This window comes from Palaemon carinicauda, chromosome 8 (assembly GCF_036898095.1).
Source record: "Palaemon carinicauda isolate YSFRI2023 chromosome 8, ASM3689809v2, whole genome shotgun sequence".
NCBI classification, from domain to species: domain Eukaryota; kingdom Metazoa; phylum Arthropoda; class Malacostraca; order Decapoda; family Palaemonidae; genus Palaemon; species Palaemon carinicauda.
Genome location: NC_090732.1, coordinates 128,969,363 through 128,992,591, shown reverse-complemented (window position 1 = coordinate 128,992,591; position 23,229 = coordinate 128,969,363). Strand labels below are relative to the sequence as shown.

The 23,229-nt window shown below is 45.2% G+C and overlaps 1 protein-coding gene across 2 annotated transcripts in view; it reads right to left on the bottom strand.

Annotated features, from left to right (window-relative positions):
• The window catches only part of Ak3 (Adenylate kinase 3), a 79,358-nt gene that overhangs the window by 41,749 nt on the left and 14,380 nt on the right, over nt 1-23,229 (bottom strand). For both annotated transcript variants that reach the window (XM_068378953.1, XM_068378954.1), the window contains exon 2: nt 10,049-10,218. In XM_068378953.1, the coding sequence (XP_068235054.1) occupies nt 10,049-10,218 (170 nt within the window). The remainder of the gene's footprint in view (nt 1-10,048; nt 10,219-23,229) is intronic.

Here is a 23,229-nt window from a genome sequence, read left to right as displayed (position 1 = left end):
GAGGTCCACTGTCTGAGAACCCCACAAAATCAGGACTTTGTTGGGAACTAGATGATCCAAGGACCACTCGGCACTCGCTATCTGAGATGCTCTACTCAAGTTGTCGGCGAGCACATTCCTCTTGCCCGGAATGAAGTATGCCGTAGTTGTATCGAGTAAATCTCTACCCATCTCGGTATCTCTACTGCTAGATGGGATAAGGGCTGCAAAAAATACCTCCTTGCTTGTTGTACCAACCGTGTGTCACACAATTGTACATAATTATTTTGTATATATTATGCTTGTATCTGCGCTCTTCCCTCGCACTAAAAAGAACCTGAATGATCATGTCTCCGTTTTGCTCTGTAACATTCTGTCTCTCGAACAGGCTATGTCCTGTTGCCTTGAGGTTTTGTATATAAAGGAGTGTTTTCCTTAATAAACAACTCAGTTGATTGCATCCTGCCTTTGAGTTCACAACCCTCTCGCGGCTCCGTCACATTGGTGACCCCGGAAGTCGACGTCACATTGGTGACCCCGGAAGTCGACGTCACATTGGTGACCCCGGAAGTCGACGTCACATTGGTGACCCCGGAAGTCGACGTCACATTGGTGACCCCGGAAGTCGACGTCACATTGGTGACCCCGGAAGTCGACGTCACATTGGTGACCCCGGAAGTCTCGCTCCCACCGCCTTCCACCCCAACCCCCTCGCCCCTTCATCGTTGGTACTATGATGGACTCTACGGCAGTTGGTGCTGCGGCCGCTCCATTCAAACTTTCATCGTTTGCCAGCGGAGAGGCATTTGCTTGGTTTCAGCGCACAGAAGTCCAGTTTCGTCAGCGCGCAGAAGTCCAGTTTCGTATCAGGGGCGTGACTCGCTCAACCACCAAAGCGGATTATGTTCTCGCGGCGATACCCGAGGACACCTTCCCAGAAATATCAGACTGGCTTTGTGAACAAGGAGACACCCCAATAGTGTATGACGCCCTCAAAACATACCTTCCGCAGTAGTACTCGCCGTCGCCAGCCGCCCGTATAGCAAAGCTTTTTCAGCTCTCGCAACAACCGTTGGGGGACCAAAGGGCTTCGCTTGCCCTCAGGGAAATGACCAGTATCGCTCGCCTTGAACCTGCCGCAGACGGCTCTCCTCGTGAGGTGAACCTACTTTGTGCCCTTTGGATACGCCGTTTACCCGAACCTGTACGCGCTACCATACCCGATGTCGATAGTTTACCCATAAAGGACTTGATGACCAAAGCCAACGCCTTTATGGACAGCCACTTCAAGACCTCCATCAACGTCTCCACCCCTGACGACGAGGATGCCTATTCAACATCAACCGAAGCTGACATGAATGCCGTAGGACATACACGCCTACCCCGTGACGTGCCGAAGCGGTGAAAAAGCCGCCCACCACCCACCAATCGCTCGCGCCCCAACGAACGACTTCTACAGCCACTTACTACCTTCAATCCGCCGCAGTTTTGCTACTACCACTTCAGATTCGGGGCAACCGCGAAGAAATGTGCCAAGGATTGTCAGTGGCCAAAAAACGTGTAAGTACGCCATCGCTTGTGGCGGTGGCCTCCCGTGTTTCTAATCTTTTCTTTTTACAGGATGCAGGAAGGGACGTGCGATTTTTGGTAGACACGGGTGCTTGTCGTTCTCTTTTGCCAAGGAAACTCTTCAAGGCACGACGTAGTCTGTCTACATCTGCCGACGTCCGCTTGGTAGCTGCCAACGCATCTGCGATACCCACCTACGGTTACGAGAACCTCACATTATCGTTCGGAAACGGTAAATTCAATTGGAAGTTTCTCGTTGCCGACGTCACAATGCCAATCCTCGGTGCGGATTTCCTCTCTTATTTCCACCTTCTGGGCGATGTCGCCCACCGACGATTGGTCAACGCAGACTCGTACTTGTCGACACCTCTTCAACCCGCCCCCTCTAACCTCGCTCTCCACATTAGCGCACCCACGGATGCCTACGCCCACCTCCTCACGTCGTACCCGGAAGTTTTCCGTCCAGAACTTCGCCAAACGCCCACGGTTCCTGCCAAGCAGGATATTTATCACCATATCAAGACAACGGGACTCCCAGTCTTCGCAAAATTCAGACGTCTGGCACCGGAACGATTGGCAGCCGCCAAACAGACGTTCGCCGAAATGGAGGAAATGGGCCTTTGCCAAAAGGCCTCCAGCCCATGGTCGTCACCCTTACACATCGTTCTGAAGAAAGACGGCTCCCTCCGTCCGTGAGGGGGTTACAGGCGCCTGAACATGCAAACAGAACCGGATCACTACCCCCTCCCAAACATTGACGACGTGACCTCCTACCTGCACAAAGCGAAGGTTTTCTCTACAATCGACCTCCTGAAGGGGTATTATCAGGTGCCTATGAACCCAGAAGACATCCCAAAGACCGCCATACCACTCCGTTTGGTACATACACCTTCAATTACTCCTGTTTTGGCCTTCGTAATGCTGGGGCAACGTTTCAACGTCTCATGGATGGCATCTTAGGGGACCTCCCTTTCTGTGTATGTTATGTGGACATACTTGTGTTCTCCTCCTCAAAAGAGGAACACGTCCGTCACCTGCGCATCGTGCTCGACCGCCTTCAACAAAACGGCCTTGTAGTCCGGTATGACAAGTGTACCTTTGGCACCAACAAAGTGTCGTTCTTAGGGCACCGTATCACTCCTGAAGGAGTCCATCCCCTCCCTGAGAAGGTAGCAGCCGTTCAGAACTTCCCCGCGCCCTCGACCGTCAAAGCTCTGCAGGAATTCTTGGGCATGATCAACTATTATCACCGTTTTCTGCCAGCCATTGCCGCCACTCTTGCTCCCCTCTACGCCTCCCTCAAGGGCAAGCCAAAGGACCTGAAGTGGGGTCCCCTTCAAGAAGCAGCCTTCTGCAATGTAAAGAAGGCCCTATCAACTGCTGCGGCTCTCACTTTTCCTATCCCACACGCCCCTCTCCTTCTCTCCACCGATGCCAGCGACGTCGCTATTGGTGCAGTACTCGAGCAGGTGGTCAAAGGCTCGCCCCGCCCATTGGCCTTCTTCAGCAGAAAACTGTCCAAGGCAGAATCGGGTTATTCTACCTTCGATCGAGAATTGCTGGCGGTGCACTTGGCTGTCCGTCACTTTCGCCATTTCTTAGAAGGTACGCCCTTCGTCATTCGCACAGACCACATGCCTCTGGTGCACGCCTTCACTCGACAGTCTGACGCCTGGTCTGCCCGTCAACGCCGACATCTCTCCGCCGTTGCTGAATACAATTGCACCCTCCTATACGTCCCTGGGAAAATGAATCCCGTTGCCGATGCCCTGTCAAGAAACACGTTGGCTGCCGTTCAACTGGGATTGGATTACAACGCCCTGGCTGAAGCCCAACGACAGGATCCAGAGTATCAAGCTTGTAGGACATCCTGCACGTCCCTCCGTTGGGAAGACTTTCCCCTCGAAGACTCCAACACCAACCTCCTCTGTGACATCAGTACTGGTAGACTGCGACCTTGGATTCCTGCTCCCATGCGCCGACAGGTGTTTGATTTCATTCACGGCCTTTCACATCCCTCGTGCTGTTCTACTGCACAGGTGCTGAAGGCAAACTTCATTTGGCACAGCATTTCTAAGGATGCTAAGGATTGGGTCCGCGCCTGTACTTCTTGCCAAACTTCCAAAGTACATCGACACACGGATTCAGGAGTGGGCACCTTTCCTCAACCTCAGCGTCGTTTCGCACACATTCACGTCGACGTTGTAGGCCCCCTACCCACATCACAAGGACATCGTTACCGTTTACAGTCATCAACCGCTCCACTCGTTGGCCTGAAGCCATTCCCATGGAAACTGCAACGTCCGCCTCATGTACATCTGCCTTACTCTCTGGATGGATTTCAAGATTCGGTATCCCTGAGCATATTACTTCTGACAGGGGAACCACTTTCACCTCTCAATTGTGGACGTCATTAGCGAATCTCCTGGGCATCACCCTACATCAGACAACGGCCTACAACCCCGCTGCCAATGGAATGGTTGAACGTTTTCATCGCACCCTCAAAGCAGCTTTGATGTCCCGCTGCAAGGATTGCAACTGGTTTACTCAGCTTCCCTGGGTCTTCCTGGGACTAAGGACCACTCCTAAAGACGCCCTCGACGTCTCGGCAGCTGAAATGGTGTATGGCTACCCGTTGGTTGTCCCTACCGAATTTTTTCCTTCTACAACCTCCTCCGACAATCTCCAGCTCATACGTCATGTCGTGGGAAAATTTACTCCGTGCCGCCAGACTTACAAGCCCCCAGCGAAGCATCACATACCAACGGACTTGCACTCTGCAACGCACGTCTTCCTGCGCAACGACACCAGCAAGCTACCACTAACGCCCCCTTACACGGGCCCTTTCCTTGTGATCCAACGCAGTCCGAAAGCATTCCTCCTAAACATTCGGGGCAAAGAAGACTGGGTCTCCATTAATCGTCTAAAACCTGCTTATCTTCTGCCAGATGACCCGCCCACAGTTCGCCTCTCTAGATCAGGGCGCCCTATTTAACATGTACAGTGTCATTTTTAGGGGGGAGCCATGTACCAACCATGTGCCACACAATTGTACATAATTATTTTGTATATATTATGCTTGTATCTGCGCTCTTCCCTCGCACTAAAAAGAACCTGAATGATCATGTCTCCATTTTGCTCTGTAACATTGTCTGTCTCTCGAACAGGTTATGTCCTGTTGCCTTGAGGTTTTGTATATAAAGGAGAGTGTTCCTTAATAAACAACTCAGTTGATTGCATCCTGCCTTCGAGTTCACAACCCTCTCTCGGCTCCGTCACATTGTTGATGTAAGCCACTACTGTAGTGTGTCGTTCATCACCACCACTGAGTGGCCCGCCAGGAACTGTTGGATCTGTTGAAGGGCCACTAAGACGGCCTTAGCTCTAGGAGATTTGTGAGGAGGTACTCTTCTAACTCTGACCAGAGGCCTGAGGTCGTGTGATGCCGCATGTGACCCTCCCACCCTTTTTTTTTATTTAGCGTCTGAGAACAGCATCAAATCCGGGGGAGGACGAGAAGATCCATTCCCTTTGGTAGATTCTCGTCTGCCACCCACCACTCGAGGTCCAGCTGTTCTGCTGATTCCATGGGGATCCGGATATCCAGGGAATCTAGAGTCTGATTCCACCGGGACTTGAGTCGCCACTGGAGAGATCTCATCCTGAGGCGGCCGTTAGGAACTAGACGGGACAGTAATGAAAGGTGACCGAGGAGACGTAACCACATCAGGGATGGAAGTTCTTCTCATCTGAGAAAGGGTCTTGCGACCTTTCCCAGCTTTGCTTTTCTGTCATCTGCGTAGGAAGCAGGGAGGACTTCCAGGTTTACCATGATACCCAGATCTTGGTAAAGGCTCAGAAGTTTGTCTCTGTTGAAGAAAGGTCGACGCCAAGTCTGCTAGGATTAGCCAGTCGTACAGATAACGAAGGAGACAGATGCCAATCCTGTGTGCCCAAGATGACACTAGGGCAAACACACTGGTAAAACTTGAGGTGCTGTGGAAAGACAGACTCACAGCACCTTGAACTGGAATTTCCTGTTGTCTAGGTTGAATCTTAAGTACTTCCTTGAAGACGGATGGACTGGGATTTGGAGGTACGCGTCCTTTAGGTCCCGTGTGCACATGAATTCCTGTGGCCTTACCGCTAGTCTGACCGTGTCCGCCATCTCCATGATGAACGGAGTTTGTTTGACAAACTTATTCAGAGCCTTGAGGTTGATGACTGGTCTCTAGCCTCCATATGCCTTTTTCACAAGAGTCGACTGAAGAAGCCTGGGGACCCGTCGAGGACCTCCTGGAGAGTGCCCTTCTTCAATAGGGTCTGGATTTCTGCCCAAAGGGCTAGCCCTTTCCTGATCCCATGGCAAAGGAGTCTATAAACACTGGATTCCTGGTCAGGGGAGGTTGAGATGTTATGAAGAGGATGCGATATCCTAGACAAATCACAGATTGCCCTGGGTTCAGCCCCGAGTTGCTTCCACCTATCCGAGCAACTTTGTAGGCATCCTAGCGTTTGCAGCCTTGGCTGCTCCCTCTTGGATATTTTCCTCCCATGGAGGATTTGGTGCCTTTCCTGTCCTTGTCAGGAAAGGGCAGGAAAGGGCTTCTTAGACACTGTGGTCTTCGCTACTGTCTTGGCTGGACGGGACTGCTGAGGAGCTGGTGGTTTATAGGGCTTGGATGCCAAAGCCCTATGGAGGAGGGAGTCCTGATGGGACTTCATCCATCTCGCAGCAGCATGTTCCACGTCCTTAGTCTCGAATAGATGGGCTTGCTCTAGAGAGGAATATCAGAGCCTAGCGATTCTCAGCATTTTGGACTTATTGATGGAACCTCTCACACACCGCATCCTAACATTTCAGGATGGTATTCACCCACAAGTTAGAAACTTGGTGGGCGAGAAACTCGATCATGCAAGTGCCTGAGAGCAGGAAAGTCTCCATTGGTTTCCTGGTATGTTCCTTGGAGAAATCCTCAGTCCATACCAGGATTCCCAAGGTTCCTAACCAGACCTCAAGCCACGAAACAGCCTGCATGGCCTACTTCGTGACCTTCTCTTGGTTAAGGATCTCAGTTGCCAAGAAAGAGACCTGTCGATTGGAGAGTTTCTATAGAGAGACTCCCTTGGCGAGTTCTTCTGAGGAGTGATGGAGAGGAAAAGCTAGACGAGGCTCCTCCAGAATCTCAAAATACCTCCTCTGTTGGACACGAGGAGGTGGGAGAAGCTTATTGGTAGAGCCAGAACGATGGACAGAGGATGTTCGGAGAGCTGAAGGGCGATCTTAGCCCTGGCACCCTTCAGCCATTGAGACCAGGGCAAGGCTGCACTCGTCTTTGAGGGTTTCTAGGTGGCAAAGACACCTTTTCACCAATGGTGAAGGACGCCCTCTAAGGAGAAGTCGCGGGTGAGCTTTGCGACGGAGACGCCCTCCAGGGGCCGTTGGATCAGCAAGCTGACCATGAGCAGCAGCAGTCTTCTGAAGAGAAGTCTCTATGAGACGTAGGACTAAGTTTCCCCCTCGAAGGATGATCAGGAACGGAGGAAACTAAGTCAGCAGCAACAGCTGGAGAGTCTGGAGGGGCAGGGGCGTTGGCAGAAACCACAAAAGACACCTCTGACACCACGACGTCGATGAGCGCAAGATGATCTACCTCCGAAGTTGACGACGACGGCTGCACACTTGCACCCCGGAGGATGAGCTGCAGCAAGGAGTCCCTGGAGGGCAGACCCAGAAGCCCCAAGGACGACCATACCTGTAACTCAAAAGACATAGACAAGGCCTCACCCGGGGGGAGCGGTAGGGCAGCTTCGCTAGGGGAAGCAACACCATCTCTCGAGGACCGGGGTTGCCCAAAATTAAAAGGGTCTACGCTACTACTCGACGGTCTCTCGGAAGAGACTGAGGAAGGTCAGGAGACAGAAGATGAGGCCCTGGGTTTTCCCCCTTCAAAGGAACCTTTGAAAGAGAAACATCCTGCTTGAGACTACTACTACCGTCGTCGCCCAAACCTCTCCCACTGGGAGGCAGACCACTCCCGACACTGGTGGTTGCTATCACACAGATTACTTCTGCAGACAGGACGAAGGTGTGGCGATCGGTCTCTACTGACGATATATGGGTTCCACAGAGCCGGCCATCAAGTCCAGGACATGTTCGCAGAAGTATCACTAAAGAAAAAGCAACAAAGAATGAATGGCAGTCCAAATAACGGTGAATGATGAGGAACGGCAGTGACTGTACACCATCCGAGCCAAAAGAAAAGCAAGCTTAATCACCGGTGGACGAGTGGGAGCGGTAGCAAGCTACCACCCCCCCCCCACCTAGCGGTATATGGGTAGTTAACCCTCGCTAAATTTTAATGGCTCGTCATTTCAGCTACGCAGAAAGTAATGCCCCTAAACAAATAGTGTAGGTTTGCATTCCAGTTACGGAACAAATTAATTATAAAAATCAAAATCTGAAAATATTAAAACTTATCTGCGAAAAAAAAAAAGAAAAAAAAAGGACTATAAATAGGACTCCGCAATATAGTTATATCCCCTATATACTAATAAATTTGTGATATGTTGAGGGCACAATCAGTTAGCTATGACCGTAAGTTGGGGTATGTGCTAGTGGCCAAGGTTTCGAGTGAAAGTATGCATTGCCATACAAAACATTACGTAAATGATCAAATCTTGCCAAAAATTTGAGACTTATTCAATACACGAACATTTTGCTCCGATGGAATCACATTATATGCCATACCATTTATATATAAATAATAAGTTGCTCAAGAGCTCGCACTTTGGCAAATTCCAAAATATTAGGATCCCCGATTCAACTCTAGTTTGTCTTCTGCCACAAAATCTATGGTAAAGATTTTTTTTTTTTTTTTTTTTTTTTGGGGGGGAGGTTACTGTTGACATTACCAAGAAATATGAACATCAGAGGAGGTTAATTAATATAAATTAAAACTTCAATGCTTTCATCAAGGATGACAAAAAAAGACCCAATTGCATGGAAATTTATATATATTGTGGGAAACACCATTGTATTAGGAAAGCTTGGGAAAAATTTATACTATATTACACACACCCTATGAAGACTGCTAAGAAACCCAATACTCTTCTATATATACACAATGTTTCTAAAAAAAAAAAAAAAAAAAAAAACAATCACCTGTGAGAACCATCAAACTAGCATCTAATAAGCTTATAAAAGAAGTGTATCAAAATAATCATCATTGGAACTAACAAGGATCCCTACAACTACACTTCAAGAGCATTAAGAAATCAGTAAAACTGATTAATAATATACAAATACCAAATACTCACATATGCTGATGTAGGTAAAGGCAATTCATTGACTGTTAGGAATAAAACATTCAAGTCAGTAATAAGTAATGAAACTTAGACATCTTTTCAAAATCAATCACTATACAGATTACAGTAGTGTAAACTCAAATTATCACCAACTTCCAAATCACAATGAATCCTGGTTTAGGTGGTGAACTAAATTTACATTTTCTTCAATCCACTTACAACTGCAATAAATAAGAACCCAGTTATATGAATCTATACTAATACTACATTATGCTCGCCCTCCCTCCCCCTCTTCCTTTCCTTTCCTATGTATTCCACTTGCATTTATGAAGGAAATCAATGTGCAAGGAGAAGATGACTTAACTGAAAAGTTTCCGCTAGATCTGCGACATCAAATGAAATGTCAAACTTAGTTACCTTCTGAACCTACACTTATTCTCAGCATGACCGTAATTTGGTATTGATAAGCTAGATTTTAAGAACTTTTACTATTGTATAGTACAAAAATTTTTTATTTTCATAAAACATTTCTATACCCACCTGTTGTTCAAAGGCTTTGTCTCTTGAAGTGGATTCAATATAAACTCTACATCATAAAACTAAAAAGTTTTTGCCCCTTCAAGAGGGCACATCGCTTGCCCAACATAGTGTTATGTTTCAGTAAAAGCGACCATAATTCATTCTCTTCTGTCAGGTTGTATTCTATATAAGTTTTTCTTACCCCAGTAAGGAACTTCTATTAAGAGTTGAAGATTTGGGGAACCATACACTTACTAGTGTTCTCCTTTAAAGTAACATTTCCCTCAAGCAATGCTGTACTTTTGTTCAAATATCTTAAAAATCATCAGTAATATCAATGGGTGACCTTTAAGCAAGACAAGGTGAAGTCAAATTATGTGCAAAATTTTAGTCTATCATCTCAAGTAACAAAGAAATTAAAAAAAAAAAAAAAAAAAAAAAAAAAAAAAAAAAAAAAAAACTGGAAATTAGGTTTACTATTGTAGTCAGATGAAAACTGAATGCTGTTTTAGGCACTTTTATAATCAGATAACAATTGTGCTTGTAGAGGAAAACCCAATTTCAGGCAATTGCTACAATCTTTCAAATTTTTAAATCAAATATACTGTACCTCACCATCAGTTCTCAATGGCATTTATAACTCAAATTTACCTCCTATATCCCATACCCTTACCTTTTCATGCTTATTCAGAGCTTCCGCTTGAGGTCGTGTTCGCGGGAAACCATCTAGCAGCCATGATGAGGATTTAATTTTTGAAAGCTCTGCAGATATTAGTCTGACCATTACATCATCCGGAACTAATTTTCCAGCCGTCATATACGTTTGGGCTTTAACACCTAGCTCTGAAAAAATATATCTTTTAAAGGTTATTTTCTATTTTTCCTAACTACTATATACAAACCTGAGTTCTTAAATAGGATGAGTCCTTTGATAGGAGTATGACTTCATGCAAAGTTGAAATGGCTGTTAATGGAGTCCGAGTGCCGGGTTTCACCGTTGCACTCCAAATATCTGACTAGTTTCCAACCCAATGAGTATCCATTATAGCGGAGTAGAACTCAAGGCGGAGAGGGTGAACGTTCCGAACCTACTCCCAAGGCGGAGCGGGGAGAGAACGGAACTATGTATGGGTGGCGGCATAAAGCGAGCCCAAAGTAATGACACACACGAACGGGACCTATTAATAATGCTATCTATATTAGCAGTAACCACATAAATAAAACTTAAATATCATCAAACGTAATATCATAAACCCGTAGAAGGAGAGGGGGGAGGGATAACTCGTGAGCGTATAAAACGGAAAACGGGAAATCCACCTCTTCTTACTCGAGATTAAGAAAGAATACGAGAGAAAGGGTAACTCGTAACTGTAGTAACGGAAAACGAGAACTCCATGCTCACGCTCTCATGGTTACATTATAAAGAACCAAAAGCACACAATAATATGATATAAGAATAATAATAAAATTGTAATAACCATGAACGAAGAATAACTACTGCGTAACAAATAATATAAAGATATAGTCTAAAAACGACCACCTTCCCGAGGCGGGTACTTAAACTACAACAAAGCCAAGAACGTTATTATTCGTTCGTCCAAACTGGACTTGCTAGCAAAAAATACCATAGTAAAAACAATAATAAAATAATGATAATAAAAATGGTCACAAATTGTAAGTGATATAACCTAGATGACAGAGTACCAGATGGGCAATATTAACTTGAAATACCAGCGAAGCGAACAACGCCACAATGGCTGCCGACACCGAGGAAGGCCAAGCTGATCCCAAAAATTAAAATCCACATTACTGGAAAGAGAACAAATGCCCGGTGCTGTAAAAAGCTGTTATAACAAACTATGGTACTTAACATTGGTAAAGGTGAAGTAGCAGCGTCAGTCATGATGAACTAAAGCCAAACACGGGAAAAAACACCAAGAGCACAAAGAAAACGACTAAGCGAGCAAGTCCAAAACAGAAGGATGTACTAGAGGGCGCTCGTGTTGGGTGTCGGTGGCGTGGTCCAAGTGTGTTTTCTAGGGCCTCTGTTACGGCCCTTACCTTTGATGAAGGAATTATCTAAATGGAAGACAGCCTGTGAATAGTGGTTTTCACACGCCCCTGTTATATACACGACACCCACAAGGTGTTCGCGCGAGGGTAGTAACCTCTGCATTCCATGCTTTTATCTTTCTCTGGTATATTTGGAAGATTTATATCAGAAAAGTGTAAAGAAGGACCTTTTCAGCGGCCGTCACAGGTCTCTTCCCAGAAATAGATTTTTCCTTCGTCAAAATCCCTTTTGAAGCAAAGCGAAAAATCTATTTTTGGGTGAGATGGCCATATCGTCCTGATGGAAGCTTCCTATACAGCTTCCATTAGGACGACATGGCTTGAGCCCAAAAAATTTAACAAGGTAGTTACAACTACTGCAATCAGTGGTTGGCAGGCAAGCACAACCTTCTTGTCAGTCAGCAAGACTAGCACTTTTGACCTTTAAGCATGTGACTTGCGAAGTGGTGGAGGCAAGAAACGTAACTTAAGGACTGAGGTTCGTATAGTTCGGAAACACGTCGAAAACAAAGTTACTCTTGGGTTACTTTAAACTATCCGCTTTTGTTTTTGTTTCTATATTTTTTTCATTTGAAAATCAGATAGCAAGAAGTGTAACTTAAGGACTCAGGTTTCTAAAGTTAGGTAAAACTATCCTCTTTCCTGTTTCTCAACAGATTTCATCATTTGAAAACCATTAATTTATGCACAAAAGGAAGCACATAAAATTTTCTCAGCATTTTCGTTTCTTTTTTAAATGGATACTTTTATCTATCTATATGTTTATGTTACTTTGGTAACAATTTTTCACATGTAATTTTCTTTTTTTTGCTATTAGTAAATGTACAAAATATAACCTAAAAAAATCCTTATCTTTCCATATTTGTCAGTCTATATTCATAGTTAATTCGTTTTCTCCAAAAATTTCAAATTTTGAAAATTTCTTTTATAAACCATTATGCATAACTATGGGCTTTAGCAAAATTTACCTAACCACTGGAGATCATTAGGACAGTCATATTTCAAGAACTCTTTACCAACGCTGAGTATCTTCCCTCAAATCCAAAAACCACTCTTCCCCAGCAGTAGTAGGCTACATGTACCAAATACACACACACAATGTGCAAGCCTGTAACAAATTTTATTCTGGATCTTTTCATGGAAAATTTTACTGTATATAAGTGAGCAGAAAGCAATAAGCAGGACATACTGTACCCTAGAGAGACTTGCAACAAAAGCACTTATAACAAACACAAAACTAACTTTAACCTAAAAAAAAAATCAGAGGAAATGGTGGAATTACATAGGATCCTAAAAGAAGTGCCTTTCTCTGGATATTTTGATAAATAGGTACACTTCTCTGAAACGAGGTTGTCTACAGGACCCGACGCGCTTGAATATATGAACAAAAAATAATTTTTCCATTAAAAAAATATTGGAAAGATGAAATATAGATGTTCTCTGGCCAAACAGGTTATGACCTGAATTTCCTTAATTGTAAACCAGACTCGTCAGTTGCACTCCTTAAACGCTCTGATATGAAGCTTACATACATCAGATGACATCCAGTTGCGCTCATAATAGCCATGACTACTAAACTGTCACGAGAGGGGGATGAACGAAGAGTAGAAAGCCATTCAGTCTAGGTCATGTTGAAACCATCATCTTCGAAGAGATGCTATAACAACCAGTTGAGCAGCCACCACAGGACTGAGTCAAGATACCTAAGAACTTGTGGGTATACTTCAATAGGTCATCATCATCATCTCCTACGCAAAGGGCCTTTGTTGGATTTCGCCAGTTGTCTGGGATTTCCAGACTCCTGCTTCTTCCTGAATACTATGGTGGAGCCAATACCAGGCTTCATGAGCCCTTTGTCCAAAAGAGACCAAGTCCCTAGCTGGTTGAAGGATAGGCATGTCTTAGGGTTTCATGAAGCCAGAACAACAAGGGTGTTTGGATATCTTTCTCTTGATCTTGTCAGTGCTAAGAAAGTGTCTTTGGTATTGAGACTAAGCACAAAGACCTCTTTGGATATGACTGCTGGGCCTTCTCATAAAAGAGAAGCAAGTAATCCCGATTCCCTCTGGATACGGTACCTCCAGGTGAGAAGAGCTGGAAAAGAACTAACCTGGTATAATTACCAATTGGGTTCTGGATACTGGCCACAAACTCAGGAACAAAGTAAAGGAGACCTTCTATCCTTGTGAAGTACAAGATGAAACTCGCCAACTGGCTTTGTTGAAGCAAAGGTTAGCAAAAAGACAGTCTACTGTCAGACCTTTGACGATTTAAGTTTCAAAGGCTTACATGGGGCATACAAAGATTAGAGAACTGTTAATATCCTACTCAGGGGGACAGATCCCAGGGTGGGCAATACTACTCAAAAGCTCCCCATGAACATAGACCTTTCCCATGAGGAGGAAAGGTCTAAATCCCTCAATCTGAAGACCTGACTCAAGGCTGAGCCACAGCCTTTTACCCGAGAGTGAAAATCAGCATATGACAGCAGAGAGCCTTCGACCGGATAAATATAATTTCTTTGACACCAATCTCAGAAGACTGTGGAATTCTCATGGTAGATAGCTGGTAGAAGACTACAAATACCCAGGACTCTCCTGTACAGTGCCACACTAAAAACCTATTATTCGGAGGTGATGCTTGACAGTCTCCACTCGTGAAGTGCAGGGGACGCGACAGCATGTGTTTTAGGTGGAGCTAATAGAACCAAGTTGGCCATCAGGGTAGTTCTCTTGGCACCCAGTCAAGCATCAGCAGATCTAGATACCATGCAGCATGCAGCTACCTGGGAGCCACCAGGGGCATTCTGAGATCCAAAGATGATTAATTGCTGAATCAGACAGAAGGGCAGAAGTACATATCAAAATTATTCTAAAGGAGAGCTAAAGCGTCCTCAAACGCCACCCAAGAATCCAGAATAGGTGTGCAGAACCCTGGGAATTTCCTGTTTAATTCTGTGGTGAACAGGTCGATCACCATTGATCTCTTAAGAGCAAGAAGCCTTTCAGACCTGCGAGAATGTAGGGACCACTCCGAACCTGGAACCTGGCCCTGATGACAGTGCGTACCAGGTCATTTCTCTTGCCTGGGATGAACCTCCCTGACAGTTCTACAGTATTGTGCACTATCCAGATGTACCCCTGCTTTCTCAACCCACAGAGAATCTACAAGACAGTCCCTCCTTGCGTGTTTATTTAAGTTATGAATGGTGTTGTTGCTTATCAGAAATGCTGACTATCAACTTGGAAATCTTGCATGGGTCAGAAAAACATTTCTGGGGGTGTGTTGTCGAGTGAAACTCCTCTGGTGAGGTCTTAAAAAAGGTCATTTAGCCAACAAGAAAGTTTGGCCCGTACCACCTCCTCCATTGGAACAACACTGTTCGAGAGATTGCTGGCTGGTGATTTGTCTCGCTTCTGATACCACTAAACTGATATTTGGCCGAGAAGACTGTGGGGGATGAGTTTCTTGAGAAAATATTCCCTAGAAGACAACACCACTGCTAAGGGGGAAGTTCTCACTTGACCAGGAACCAGAGCACCACCTCTCTCAGCCTGATAATGTGATAGTTTGATACTCATCGCTGCCATGTCAATTAGCATCTATCCGGATCATATTCACAATCACACATGACTGAATTTCTTTTAACTCATAAAAACAAGAAGACCGATCGCTGGTTCTTCTCACCTAACCACGACCAAATTTCTTCTTCTTCAGAACATCAAGTATTGCACATCTTCCCGGGCAGTACCGCCCTGTTCATAATATTAGGTATGCAGTTAATTCTAATTGTCAGACTTTCTCCATCATGAGGCTCAATACTATACAGTATTCTAGAAGTTTTATTCCAGCTATGAGAGAATGATTGTGGGTTACGGTTCATGGGTTGCTTGCATTCGCTTTTGTAATCTTTGTTATATGTATGACTTAATCATCAGGTGGCTTTATTAACCAAGAGTTTCTAAGAACTCGCAAATATTTACAGAATGCCTAAATTCCTGAATGTTTTACAAAAACCATTTTTCCCATCGTTTCAATTCCATGAACACTATTGTCAGCCTTTTTCTTTAACAGGAATTCAACTTCCAAATTTACTGAAATTAAATTTATTTTGGTAATTGATTACCTGTATGTTGAAAACTGTGTTCATTATACTGTATGCCTGTTGTTGCTCATCTTTAAAATAAAAATATCCCTGAAATAACGATACACGTGCCGTACGCAGCTCGCTCATCCATGTACAGTACCACTTGACAGAGAAGATGTTGTATGATTGTTTATTTGTAAGCGAAGCGAGCCATGTCTCGGCAAAAAGCATTTAAGGGACCAGATATAGATTATAGGTAATTATTTTGATACTTAAATAGTGACCCACAGGGATGGGATGCGCAGAACATCCATGTACCACTTGCCAGAACTGAACACGAGATTTTTTTTTTTCTAGCAAGACAAGCAGGAGCAAAAACCATTCGAGGGATGTGATGTGAATCCTTGATAATTATGATGCTTAAATTTCACGCCACTTACATAACAGATTTTGAAGCAAAGCGAAAAATCTATTTTTGGGCAAGATGGCCATGTTGTCCTGATGGAAGCTTCCTACAGACAGCTTTCTAATGGATATTTGGCTACAGTGATACTCCCAGAGAATTGACCATAGGTCTCCAGAATTCTAACTCCTGGCGCTGTAGTGGTTTGCGGACTGTGGCCAAAGGTAGCACCCAAACTGCCTAGTATCCAAATGCCGACCACAACCCGACGTTCACTACACAACAACATACAACGGTGGAATACCCAAAAACCTAAGTAACAGTTCAAAGCACTGGGCACCACCCCTTGATTTATAATGGGCAAGGGGACCCAGCTAGATCCTGACTTAAACCTTTGCTTCTCCAGCTTGCTGATCATAAGTATAAGAACATTAGGTGAAAGGGATTATTATAAGTTATTTGAAAGATTAAAAACAGTGGCTGAGCAGGGGGCCGTGGTGGGAGGTTTCTGAAATTAAAGGCTGTATACATAAAAACAAACAAAATTTATTTGGAAAAACTAATAGGAATAATATTACAGTATATCAATTAGAATAAATAATCAAAGGAAAAATTAGCATCCCTTTCGTAAAACTTCAGCATCCGGGTAACAAAATAAACACATTTCACAAACAAGATTTCCACTGGGGGGACACTCATAAGTGTTCCTATACAGTTCAAGTATAACCAGGGGCACTTCTAACCGTGTATCTATTTGGGCAAGTACCAGTATGCCATCTATAAAGAACATATAACGGTGAAAAATACAGTACCACAATTTTCCCTAAATCAATACTGTTCTCATCAATCTCCCGTCCACCATTGGGATGCAAAGTCACTTAAACAGTCCTAATTTCTGAAAAGTACAGCCGCATACTATGTCGTACAGGTCTGTGCGGGCCCACCATTACAATGACTCGAAAAGTTTGTCAACAGCACATTTGAAATCTCTCAATCTTGGAAGGGGTTTTGAATAAGTCTGAATTCATACTAAACTCAAAAGTCACCCTATTCCTAACATCGGAATTCACTTCTTGGGCCTCTGACCAGATATGACATTTCCATAGCTCATGTTAACTATTTAATGTTCATGACACACTCTCATATAGCAACACAGTAGCTTACTTCTAGTTACAAGGAATGGATATAGAACAGCATCACAGACTAGTACAGACTGATAACAGGAAATATTCTAAATTTGCTCTCCCTTACACTCCCTACTGAGTGTAGGGGCTGCTGTCAATACCTGGAAAGGAACAATAACACATTAAGACATTTTTGGAAAAAGGGGGGCTTGAGGGATACAAAAGAAAAAAATTAAATCAAATATATTTCATACACACACAAACCACTAAAGTTTTCTCAGTCACAAACCCTTATATATTGCAGCGAGAGCATCCTTAAAATTTCTCTTAAGGATATCGCATAACATCAGGGGACGTATATCTTGATACGACACATGGCAATCTTCACCGCGAATAGCGTTTTCGCTTCGAGGGGGAAGAGTGGCGAAATTGAAGGTAAGCTGTTATCAAGGTTACCCTTCCTCCCCTACTATTACAGGGCTCCAAGATGGCGCTCATTCTTTGTAGCATTGAGCATGGTGCTACAGATATAGTAGTTTCGGGAGGGATTACTTAAGCCTTTTCTTATTAAAGGAGGGTTCAGGACGACATGGCCATCTCGCCCAAAAATCGATTTTTCGCTTTACTTCAAACCCGTTTTCTGGGCTCAAGCCATGTTGTCCTGATGGAAGTCTACCAGAGAATTACTTGAAAGTACTGTATCTGTGTGTTTGTGTAAGTGCCTCAACCTTGGGTCAGCTTTTATATGGTAATAAAGACCACTGAAAGATATGACGATACCGTTAGACGTCATTACCGCTAATCATGGAACAATGTTAGGGCTTCCTGCCCCCTGCAGGGTAGTGTCTTGCTAGACAAAGCTCAAGATTTGCTTACGTGTAGGAACAAAAATAAGTATCAACCAGACCTATTTGTTCATATACATAAGTATGAGTTTTACTTATGGAAAATAAGTAAAAGGACTCCAGATAAGTTTTATTTTTGCTACTTGTGGGGCGAATTAAGACGCAATTACACCCTAAGTCATTTATTTATGATAAATAATTAAATAGAACATGTAATATAACATAAGAGAATTATACATTCAACATACACAATGTTTTTCTACCTGAAAGAGAAGAAAAGGTTTAATGCCACTCACAATAGATGAGAAAATTATTAAGATAATATTTACAGTAAATGTTGGATACTATCAACACTGTACAATGTACACATGGCACTAGTGTCATTTTTATAATTCTGCACCTAGAAATGAAGTCCTAGTGTCACCAGGGTGACACTCAATAAAAAGATATTGCACTGGAAGGTGTCAAACCTTTTCACCCAATTGATAAGTCCCAATCAATTCATTGTTCATTGCTGCACTAGACGACAGGTTTTACCACACTACCTACCGCCACCATAAAATGTTTGAGATAGTGCACTTGCTTTGCATAATTTTTATAAAACCTTCTGGAGGATTTCCAACCAATGTATGAGCAAAGACGCTCAAATTCCATTTACTGAAAAAAGTTCAGTGAGGAAGCAATTTTTCTCGGATCATGACCTGCAAGTGTACTATCAGGATTCGCTCTGCGAATGAAATAGGTGAGCTTCGCCCTCAGTTGTTTTAGGGATAAGTTCGATCCTGAGGTTTCGCCTTTGAAGAGCTGTCCTCCCCTGAAGTTCTTTGAAGATAGACCTTTCGACACTACTGGAGAGAGAGACATCTTTCTTCAGAGGGCAGATTCTCCTAGTACCCCACCTGTTGGTGGGTAGCTCGTTTTTGGCGAGAAAAGTAGGATCAGGAAAGAGATTCAGTTCTCCCGCTCCCGTGAACTGAATATGGCCCTCGTCTCTTGATAGGGCTACTAATTCACTAAGTCTAGCCTCTGAGGCTATAGCAAACAGGAAAATCACTTTTTGGGTTAGTTCCTTAAGAGAACAATCTTCATTGTTCAAGGTTGAAGCATAGTGTAAGACTCTATCCAGAGACCATGAAATGGGCTTCGGAGGGGCTGCTGGTAAGTCTAGCGCATGCCTTCGGGATCTTGTTAAAGATTTCGTTCGCCAGGTCCACCCGGAAGGCGTTTAGAAGAGGTCTAGTCAAGGCTGACTTACACGTAGTTATCGTGGTGGCAGCCAGGCCTTGATCGTGAAGGTGGATGAAGAACAGGCAGATGTCTATTAAGATTTCTTTTGGCTTTTTTGCTTTAACAAAAGCAATCCACTTTCTCCAAGATGATTTGTATTGTCTTCTGGTTGACTTTGACTTGTATTCTTCTAAGAAGTCTATACTGCCTATTGAGATCCCAAATCTTTTCTTTACTGCCAAGGCGAGAAAATCATGAGATGAAGGTTTTGGGTTCTCTGTGATGAAGCGAAACAGTCTACTTCTGAACCAGTTGAGATAAGAGCTGGGTTCAGTAGAGGGACCAGGCTCAGCTTCAGTTCCATCACTAGAGGGAACCAATTGCTCTTGGGCCACTTGGGGGCCACTAGTGCTGCAGTTCCCTTGAAGGATCTCAGCTTGTTGAGGACCTTCAGCAGGAGATTGGTTGGAGGGAACAGGTAGATCCAGGTCCATTTGTTCCAATCGATGGACATGGCGTCCGTTGCCTCTGCCAGAGGGTCCTCGTATGGGGCTACATATCGAGGTAGTTTCTTGTTGTCGCTCGTCGCAAAGAGGTCGATCTGCAGTTCCGGGACTTTTTCTACGATGAAGGAGAATGAGTCTGCATCTATGGACCATTCTGACTATCGGCTTTAGCCTGGATAGATCGTCCGCCGTCACATTGCGGAACCCTTGTAGGTGAACTGCCGATAAGTGCTACAGTATCTTTTCTTTTTCGCTAAACGAAAGATGGATAATATCACATGGTTGATGTGGGGTGATCTCGAGCCTTGTCGGTTGAGACATCTCACTATCACTTCACTGCCCAAGACCAGCCTGATGTGTGAGGGGATAGTTTCTTCAGCATAAGGACTGCCATGGCCTCCAGAAGATTGATGCGAAAGGTCTTGGGCTTTCCTTTGATGGGAGTGGCCTCCCCATCCTTCCCTCGTGGCATCCGTGTGGAAGGTCACCGATGTGGGAGGTGGTTGTAAGGGAACGGTCCTCGTTAGGCTCTTGACCTTCGACCATGGCTTGAGAATTGATCGTAGTAGGGTCGGTATCGGTCTTAGTAGATCTCTTCGAGCGTTGATGCGTATCTTCTCCAGACTCCTGGTGCATCTTTTAGCACTGGGTTTGTTACTGCTGCAAACTGGAGAGAGCCCAGTACTCTTTCCTGTTGGCGTCTTGAGATCCTGTTGGATTTCAGTAGTCTCTTGACAGATCCCGCGATCTCTCTCCTCTTCTTTGGTGGAATGGAGAGCCGGTGTGACTTAAAGTTCCAATGGATTCCCAGCCATAGAAACTCCTGAGATGGAGAGAGGCGAGACTTCTTGAAGTTGATTTTGAATCCAGATGTTCCAGGAACTGGATCACTTTCCTGGATGCTTGCATACAAGCAGTCTTGGATGCTGCCCACACCAGCCAGTCGTCCAGGTACGCTGTAACCTGAACACCTAGGCGTAGTTGTTGTACGACTGCGACTGCAAGTTTCGTGAAGATCCTTGGGGCTATGTTTAGTCCAAAGGGCATAGCTCTGAAGACATACTTTATCTTCTGTAACTTGAATCCTAGGTAGGAGGAGAGGGGGCGGCTGACTAGGAGGTGCCAGTAAGCATCTGCCAGGTCTATTGAGACTGTGTATGCCCCTTTTGGTAACAGGGTCCTTATGTGTTGAAGGGATAATATCCGGAACTTCTTGTTCTCAATGAACTTGTCGAGTGGAGACTAGTCCAGAATGACTGAGTTTGATAGTCCTTCTTGGGAACACAAAACAGCTTTCCCTGGAATTTGATGGACTTTGCTTTCCTTATAACCTTTTTGCTCAAGAGTTCTAAGGTATATTCTTCCAGTAAGGGGGTGGAGTGTTGGAAGAATTGAGGAAATGAAGGTGGAGACTTGTTTCATTTCCATCCTAGTTCATTTTTTATTAGGACATGGGCCCAGGGAACGAAAGTCCAACGATCTCGAAAGTGTTGGAGTCTCCCTCCTACCTGAAGCATCTCATTGCTTAGGTGGTCTGGAGGGCTTGCCACCCTGACCACGTTCTCCTCTGCCTCAGGAAGGGTGTCTTGAGGAGCCGCCGTCGAGAACCTCTTCCTTTCGGACGAAAGGTAGTGGTTTGACTCTCAAACCCTGGGTTGAAAGCTTTTGACTGGGCAACCAGCTGTTGAGTCCCCACTTGGAAGGTGGTCTGTGGCTGAGTAACCACTTGGGGCATCGCAGTCATGGTGACCGTGGGATGTTGCTGATGAGGCCGAGAAGGTAGTCTTTGCTTCTTTGACTTCCGCTTTGGTTGGGGACCCGCATCCCGGGAAGACTTCCTCTTTGAAGAGATGCCCCACTTCTGGAGAAGGCTCCTATTCTCCGTGGCAGCGTTCTCGATTACCTCTTTGAACCCTTTTTTTGGGAAGAGGTCCTTATCCCAGATGCTGGAAGAAATAAACTCCCAGGGTTCGTGTTTCACTGTCGTAGCAGCAAACACGAACTCCCTACAGGCTCTCCTAGCCTTCATGTAGGCGTACAGGTCCTTTACTAAGGTGGCCATATGCATCTTGGCCAGGACCGTGAGCATGTCTGGGGTGCTGTTGTGGCCTGCACACATCTCTATGCAGTTCTGGAGGGACGGGAAGCGGCAAGCCTCTCTTTCGTCTCTTGCTCCCTTCGCAAGAGAAAGTCCGACAGCTTAGGGAGATTCTCGCTGAACTGCTGTCCTGCAATATCAGCATCTAGCTTTCCTACTGAGAAGGTTAGGTGGACCTCCTTCCATTCCTTCTCATCCGTGGACAGGGTTAGCAACAAAGGCCTACACTCCTCTAGTGTAGAGCATGGTTTGCCTGCCTCAACTGCCTTGGCAACAGTCTGGAACACCTTCAACGTAAAGGGGAAGGCTCTTGAAGCAGGAGCAAGAAAGGTAGGATGCTTCTTGCTCGATGCAGAAATTTTCGAGTTGGGTTAACCCGCCTTCTTCAGGCTGCTCGTAAAGAGAGCCTTTGCCTTGTCGTGGTCGAAAACCACGACCTCCTTCGGTTCCATCTCTTCCTTTGACGTTGGTTCATGCTTCAGTCGAATGAAGCAGTCAGGGTAGGCATTAAAGCCCGGCCAGAACTGAATGTCGTCTAGGGGAACGGCTCCCATCTTCTCTGAGATGTAGAGCTTGCCGTTGGTATCGGCATGTACTCCGCGTACCTCCAGGGATTGGTCTCTGAGCAGGGTGGCAGGTCTTGAACTCTGGGTCGCTTGTAAGACTCTCGGGAGGCGGCGGTCAGAGTCACTTCACGGAGCTCTCGTGATCTTCGCTTCCCGTGCTTCGCACTCTTTGCGAAGGTTCTACGAGTGGTAATATGGGCCCAAACTGCCTGACCCATGGCGTCCAATGGAGGGGTAGGAGCTGAAAACGTAGATGGTGTCTGCTCTGGTGCCGGGACGGGCGGAAGGGACTCCTCCACTTCCGACGAATCAACGTCGTCTTCTCCTCCGGGAGGTAGAGTAGACTCTTCCTTGCGATCGTCCCTAAGGAGATCCTTCTCTGTGTCCTTTGACACTAAAGACTTCCTTTACTCCTGGTGGATGTCCATGCCTTGCATCGCCTCACCGACGTCCGCCTCAATCGCGATCTGGACGCAGGGGGGCCCGGGTCGTGTCTGGGGCCCAACGGCTTCATTACCTGCTTTGGGGAACAGCAAGCTACACATCCTGTCGTTTGGAAGGTACGGTCCCGGAGAGTTCTTTTGGAACCCTCATAACCATTTGCAAAGCTTCTCGCGCGCTGCGTCCCTCGACTCCGCTGACTTGGGGTCGCCGAAACCCTCGGCCACCATAGCCGAGCAGACTTTGCAGTTCTTGGGGTCCCAATATCGCAAGGTTTCAGAGGCAATGGCGCAGGCGGCATGAGTCCTACACATAGTGTGACCACATAAGTTCCTACTCTTGTGGTTACAGTACATCACCTCACATTTCATTTTGGGCTCCTACTGTAAAGAAAGGAAATTTAAATGAGTATGCAGTTATCTATCACACTTGATAAACAAGTTACATGCAATAAATGTTTTGGTAACTTAACCATCAGTTTAGG